Source organism: Mus pahari, chromosome 1 (assembly GCF_900095145.1).
Source record: "Mus pahari chromosome 1, PAHARI_EIJ_v1.1, whole genome shotgun sequence".
Lineage (NCBI taxonomy): Eukaryota > Metazoa > Chordata > Mammalia > Rodentia > Muridae > Mus > Mus pahari.
The window spans coordinates 18,369,672-18,376,741 of record NC_034590.1 but is presented as its reverse complement, the minus strand read 5'-3'; the positions used below and the strand labels follow the sequence as shown (position 1 = coordinate 18,376,741).

The 7,070-nt window shown below is 56.3% G+C and overlaps 2 protein-coding genes across 5 annotated transcripts in view; one reads left to right on the top strand and one right to left on the bottom strand.

Moving 5' to 3' along the window:
* Ntn5 (netrin 5) overlaps nt 1-3,294 on the bottom strand; it is a 10,192-nt gene extending 6,898 nt beyond the window's left edge. For 3 of the 4 annotated variants that reach the window (XM_029548145.1, XM_021220409.1, XM_021220417.1), the window contains exons 1-2: nt 3,261-3,294; nt 1,007-1,651 (exon numbers count right to left, since the gene is read on the bottom strand). In XM_029548145.1, the coding sequence (XP_029404005.1) occupies nt 1,007-1,651; nt 3,261-3,294 (679 nt within the window). The remainder of the gene's footprint in view (nt 1-1,006; nt 1,652-3,260) is intronic. The other variant, XM_021220425.1, reaches the window with a different exon arrangement.
* Nucleotides 3,295-3,482: 188 nt separating this feature from the next.
* LOC110335813 (galactoside 2-alpha-L-fucosyltransferase 3) overlaps nt 3,483-7,070 on the top strand; it is a 6,057-nt gene continuing 2,469 nt past the window's right edge. Inside the window, exon 1 of the mRNA XM_021218189.1 lies at nt 3,483-3,579. Within this exon, the coding sequence (XP_021073848.1) occupies nt 3,483-3,579 (97 nt within the window). The remainder of the gene's footprint in view (nt 3,580-7,070) is intronic.

Sequence of the window (7,070 nt, the reverse complement as noted above, 5' to 3'; positions counted from 1 at the left end):
TTTAAAACATCCAATCTCTTTTAAAATTCAAAGTCCCTTTACAATTAAAAGTCTGTTAGCTATGGGCTCTACTAAAATACTTTCTTTCTTCAAGAGGGAAAAATATCAGGGCATAGTCACAATCAACAGAGCTGACAGTGTGGCTGGAGGAAGAGAGGCCAGAGTGCGTTCTGGGGGTAGCAGCACCTGGGAAGATAAGTCCCCAAGAATCATCTCAGCTCTGTGTCCTGCCAGGCTCCTTTCTACCTGGGCAAGTCACTCATGGAGGTGCTCAGCGGAGGGGCCCTGCCCCCAGGGCCCTGGCTCCCTGGTTCTCTGCAGCCTTAAGGATAGTGTCCTTAAGGATAAGAAAACAGGTACAGAGAGGTCAGGTCCCTTGCCTGAAACCACGTAACTGTGAGCAGAGGAGCCGAAACTGGGCCAGGCTGTCTGCTAAAGCTGCTCCTAGTTGTGGTTAGGCTCACCTAGTATGGCAGCTACCTCCATACCACTGGGAGCTGGGCAGATGGCCATAGCAGGTCACACAGTGTGGCTTTGTGTTAGTGAATGATGGCTACAGTCTCCTTATCAGGACAGTAGACTGGCAGCTGGTGGGCCATCAGAATGTTTTATGACTAAATATCCCCAGTGCTGGGTCTCCCAGGAGTCAGGAAGTATGTCTGCCTGTACCCTTGCCCAAATCCAGTGCCACACCAGACCCTGGGGTATGATCTGCCCAGGACTGTTTTGGTGTGCCCACTGGTAACATCTGGTGGGTGGAATCCCTGACAGAGGGTTTTGTGTGTGTGTGTGTGTGTGTGTCTGTGTCTGTGTGTGTGTGTCTGACATGCTTGGCAAACAAGGAAAGAGACCCAGACCATAGCACACTGTGAGAACAACCAAGGAAAGCATTTCTGAAGTGAAGAGAACACTCTGCATGCTTTGGGACAAGGGGTCAATGCATGTTGGCATGCTGTCCCAGGGGGCCAAGTAGTGGCAAGGATTGGGGGCAAGACCCATGACTTACGCAAGCACGGGTGAGGGTGATGGGGTGTGGCGGGTCGCCAGGGCCAGTCTCGATGGGATGGACGACAGCTCTCACACCCTGGGCCAGTGGTGTGGTGGCGGCAGCGGCAGCGTGGGGGCTGGGCCCGAGTGGCACAGCGGGCAGCGTGGCCGTGGCACTGGCAGCGGCCTCTTACTCCAGTGGTCACCAGCCCTGCTTTCCCCCCGAACTCCACACGGAGGTAGCTGGCCACTATCCTGGTCTTGGGGCCTGGGGGGGAGTGAAAGGTTACCTTCTTGGGGCCCCCCAGAGCCCCAGGCCAGGCAGGCCTACGCCATAGTGGCCTCCAGGGTCCCCCAATGGCCCAGGCAGCAGAAAGAACCAGGGCTGGAGGTCCTGCCGTGCAGAAACGCAGGGTGACAGATGTCAAGAGGAAGGAGCCGTCCAGATCCAGGGTCAGAGTACCGTTGCGGGCAGGGCCAGAGCTGGCTGCAGGAAGAGCACAGGTCTGAGAGCAGGGGGCTGCTGCCTTGCCAACCAACTGGGTCACTGGCGGGAGGCAAAAGCGAGGGCGCCCTCCTGGGTCATAGCATGGGTCTGAGGTGGCCTGGCTAAGGAGGAGCAAGAGGCTGAGGGCAATGGGCGTGGTCACAGCAGAGCCGGCACCTGTAGACAGAGGTGGCAGATGGGGTCAGTCGATCTGCTCCCTGCTGAGGATTCCTGCAGACCCTGCATTCCTCCCGGTCCTGCCTGAGCCCCCTCCCCAGCTGCCTTGAAGCGAGGAAAATAGTTCCATCTGGGGAGAATTACTGTTTACATAACCCACAGGGAAAGAACGCAAGCAAAATCGAGAATTTTGCCTGAACTAATCCAGAGCTTAACACCCCAAAGTTATCCATCAGTGTCGAGGGGTAGAGACCCTGGGGAGAGGGTGAGGGGAGATGAGGAACCAGCAGGACCGGCAGATGTAAAAACCTAGGAGCGATGGAGGAGCCAGGCCGAGGGAGGAAGCACACAGAGAAGAGGAGCAGAGCCCAGCACAGACCCTGGGGAAAGCCAGAGGGCGAGACAGGGCAGGGCGGAGGACGGGGTGTCCAGCTGGGTAGTTGGATGGCATGAAGCTCAGAGGCTCTGGGGCTGGGAGGAAAGAGCAGGTAGGCTCAGAGACAGGCATGAAAGCCCGGGGGGGGGGGGCAGGACAGGGAGAGGCTCAAGAGGGAGAGGAGAGCTACTGCTGCCTGGCAGGCAATCAGAAGAAGAGAGAGGCCTTGGCCCACGTGGGTCAGAGTGGAAGCCTTTCCCACATGGGGTTCTAACCTTGTTCTCCACACCCAGGGCACGAAGGGGGATTATTGCCAAAAAGCCCTGGCCTCTCTGCCACCTACTCCAGTCCTCCACCCTTAACCCTTTCCCCTCCAGGCGTGTAGCCAGAGAAGAGTGCTGAGGGAAGGTTGTGGTGAGGGAGCTGGAAACCAACAAGGCCTTGGAGTTGGAGAGCAGACCGCTCAGGTACTGGGAAGGCAGAGCCTGGCATTCCCTTGGGGCTCAGGGTGTTGGGACCCTGCACTTACATTTCTGGGACTTGCTGCTACCCCAAATCTCAGACCTGGATCCAAATCCCCACACTCCCCACAGCGCTCGCCCCCCCCAGCAGATGGGGGAGCCGATACTGGGGTGTAGACGATATGGGAGGGAAAAAAAAGCAGGAGGTGGCACAAGGTGTGTGCCCGATGCCAAGGCACTTAGAAACCAGAAATCCAGAGCCCAGGGAGTCTTAGGAGCCAGTGGACCAAGGCTTTCAGTGTCCCCCGCATAGGACTGGGGATCTTGGGACTTTCCTGAGCCCCCTGCATGTACCCTTACCTCCGAACCTCAGAGCCCTGTGCTCCACTGACATTTCCCAGGCAGGGCGCCTCCCTTGCCCAGCCCATAGACCTGGTCCCTGCTCCCAGGAGTCTGGAGCCATTATGCACCCGTAGCACTGAGTCTCCCCCACCCCAGCCCCTCATGTAAACATGTTTCTTGCTAGGTAATTTCGAGGTCCCACCTTCTGGCTCTCAACCCCGTGAAGTACCAGGCTGTGAGCTCTCTGTGTTCGTGGGGTTAGGCAGAAACTAGCCGTTGCCTGTTTGGGCCTACAGCATTCCTACCTCTCAGTAGCAGGCCCAGCCAAACTCCCTGGGCCAGTGGGATCCATAAGGGACTCTGCCTGCCTGCCCCTCTTCGGCATGCACCTCCTACCTGGCTGCTGGGCCCAGCCATTGGTCAAACCTGCCTGGAGAAGAAAAGGGTGTCCTGCAGTCTGTCATCCCCACACTCTTCTGTAGGAGCAGCACTTGGTGGGCTCTCAGGAGGAGTGAGAGTGGCTGTTGTCAGGCCCAGGCTAGTGGGGGTTCTGGGCGGGAGCTGAAAGCAGAGCCCGCAGAATCCAACACTACCGCCCACCCAAACCCTAGCCAACAGCAGCCACGCTTTCCCACAGGGACCCTTGCCAGCCATGCCACCCGAGACCGCGTGGGACAGGAGCACTGTCGCCCCCAGCAGGCTTGCAGCTTGGTGGCCCCGAACAAGCCGGCCTAGAAGGATCCAAGCAGGTAGGGGTACGGCTGCAGCTGGGGGTCCTGAGATTGGGGCCCTGGCCTCTTCCCACTTGCCCCAGCACCTCTTACCTCTGGAGTTTAGCTTGCCAGCCCCTGCTTTGGGCTGACCCCAAGCCAGCCAGCCCCTCCCATCCTGCAGCCTCCTGCCCCTAGTATATTAACTCAGTGTTAAGTTAACTCAGTGTTAAGGTCAGTTGCCGTCAAGCTCTAAAATTCCCAGCCTCAGGCCAGTTGCAGAGGAAACCAGAGGCCAGTGCTGTCCGGAGGAGGGCAGTGGAGAATACTTCAGCCTGGCTGAACTTGGGGAGGAAAAGAAGGCAGCAAAAGCCACAGGCAGCTCCCCCTCCCCCAGCCCCTGGTGGCTAAGGCCCCAGGGCTTTTAGCCTGAAACACTTCCACAACTGTTGTGTCTGAACATCTAGTGTTGTGGCTTCCCTCTGAGCAAGACGAGAGTATGTGTGGTTTGTTCCCGAGCACCCACCCCATTCACAGCTACTGTCTTGCCAGTGTGTAGAACTGGCCCAGGACAAGACTCAGGGACCTGGTGCCCTGGGAGTAAGAGATCCCTCTATACTGCCAGGTGACCCTTGAGGCTGGGATCTTAGAGGAGCAGGGACAGGGACAAATGAGCGCTACAAGACCCACAGATGCAGGAGGAGTAAGCTTTAAGAGAAGGCTCAGGCCAACGGATCCCACATCTGAGACTCACGTCCCCAGCAAGAGCTGTGTGAGCCATAGGGTGACACATGGGACTCGTGGATCCAGCAGGTTCTCCCAGGACTGCCCCAGCCTTGGCACTGTCAGGCCACCTTCTAGACAGAAAGACAGGAAGCTGGTCGGTTCTGTAGACAATTGGGAATGGCTCACTGTGGAGCAGGACAGATGGCTGCCAGACATCCAGAGGTGACCTGGGTCTGCTGCAGGACCCTGCCTGCCTGTCGTGGTAAGTCCCTACGTTGTCTCCAGAGGAAGCTTTCCTTCTCACTTTGTTGTGGGTCCTGAGCTGGCTGGGGGACTCCCGGAAGGCATCTGCCATGGGAGAACCAAGCCCACCCAGGAAGTGGCTGATCCTCAGTTCAGGGGTGCTATGGAGCTCCCCAAGTATTGAGACCCTAACCCTCACTGGGCCTGGCCTCTGGAGAGCTCAGGTCTGTCTGCTCTCCACAGTAACTCGGGTAGAGGGTCTCTGCAGCCTCAGGCAGAGGAGGTGGGTGTAGCACAGCCTCTCCTCTCTGAGTCTTCCCGGCCTTGCTGTGGAGCAGCCTCCAGAGGGCGCTCTCGGCATAGCCGGAGGAAGGCTGGGCCTCACCTCAAGATGGCAGCAACAGGGCACTTCCCAAAGCTTTGCCTTTACCAGGAAGTGTTCGGAGGTCCACTCCCTCTCCCAAGGCTGTCTTGAGTCCTTTCTCTTCTCTGCCCAGGTTCCCTGGCCCAGCTCTGCTCCGTGGTGCTCTGGCTGGGCTGGGCGATCCACTTCGAGAGAGCCAGGAGATGAAAGAAAATGACTGGGATGAGAAAAGAAGGGTCTGGGGTGGGGGAGGGTGGATTTGCTTTGAGGCAAGTGAGGCAGTGCAGTGCCGGTGGCATTGTATTTCTGTGAGACCCGGTGTGTATGCTGTGCTGTGTCCTGTGGTCAGAGCTGGACAGACTTTGTGGGGCCCTGAGAGAGCTGGAGTCTGGATGCATAAAGAGCCTCTCAAGAGAGGAAGCGGTTGTTTGCCTCGCCCTTAGGGTGGTGCGTTAGTCTTCTTTCTGCTGTTGCGATATAAACATCAGGACCAGAAGCAACCTGGGGAGGAAAGGATTTGCTTCAGCCTCAAGTTTACAGTCCATCATAAATGGAAGTCAGGACAGGAGTTCACGGCAGGAATTTGGAGGCAAAGACCATGGAGCAGTGCTGGTTAGTGGCTTGCTTTCTGTGGTTTGCTCTTCTATAACCTAGGGCCACCTGCCCAGAGGTGGCACTGTCCATGGTTACCTCAGACCTCCCATAATAATTAATCAGGAAAATGCCCCCATAAACTCCCCTACAGGCCATCTGATGGAGGTGTTTTCTCAGTCAGAAAGGTCCCAGGTAACTTAGGTCATGTTGGTGAGAAAAACTAACCAGCAGAGATGAGTTGTGCATATCAAAGTCCACACAAGCCCAGCAGTGCCAAGGCAGAACCTGCAGGTTAAAACCATGGTCTCCTCAGTGAGGGCCCACTGCATGGTGCCCACCACAGCCAGTCAATAGCAAAGGAAAGCAGATGGAGAAATGGGGCTCTAACACCGGCTGGTGCTTCCTGAAACCAGCCACATTTGACCCAGCAGTGCCACCCCAGACAGGTGCTCAGGGAACCAAAAAACATCCACATGGACACCTTGTGAGCCATGACAGCATTGTCCATCACAGGCAGGAAATGAAAGTAAGCCATGCAAGCTAGCGTAGTGCCAGGCCAAAGACAGGTGGGAGTCGCCAGGCCCGATGCTGTACACTTCCACGGACTGACCATGTGGCTCAGCAAATCACCGAGACGAGACCAGCTTAGTTAAATAAGGTAGCAGGTGGGACACGAGCCAGGGCTGTGGATGCACCGTCTTTGGGATGAAGTAGGTATTAGTCAGCTCTGAGCACACTAGAGGCCACCTTAGTGGGACTAGGAGAACACTGACATGGGTGGATTCTTAGGTTTGCAAATTTTATCCCAGTGAAGCGATTACCAGGAAACAGGCTGAACACAGACCTACACATAAAGGCCAAATTGATAAGGCCTACCTACTATTATACAGTGCTTCAGAAACGGGAAGTTGGCACTGCCCACCCCGAGTCCTGGCCCAGAAGCAGGTGCTTGACTCACTTGCTATATTTGACTGCTCTTGGCAGGCACAGGTCTACCCAGAGCTGCAGAGTCAGGAGCTCTGGGCAGCCTGAATCTGTTATAACACAGACAATGAGGGAATGCAGTGCTCATGGGTACTCTGGCCAGTCTCATCTTACAAAAGAGGAAACTGCGGCACAGAGATTGAGCTGAACAATGAACCTGAGCCCACAGGAAGCAAAGCACATATGGCAAGTCTGATCTGTGTGACCAGAGCCTGTTCCCGCCTCTGTAGCGCACAAGTGGAGAGTTCTCTTTTGTTCCTCCCATGTTCTCCTAGTCCACTAGCAGCTGGAGTATAGCAGAAGCAATCTTTCCTTGTGGGCTGGGCACGATGGGAGGATGTTAGAAGTACAGCCATCGGTGGTGTGGGTATACTGCAGGCCCACAGTGGCCATCTGAAACCACAGATAGTGCACAGCCTGTACACTTCTCCGTTTCCATAATCCCCGTAGAGCTCATAAATCCAGCACAGTAAGAAACAGCCGGGTGTGGTGGCGCACACCTTTAATCCCAGCACTTGGGAGGCAGAGGCAGGCGGACTTCTGAGTTCAAGGCCAGCCTGGTCTACAAAGTGAGTTGGAGGCCAGCCAGGGCCATACAGAGAAACCCTGTCTCAAAAAA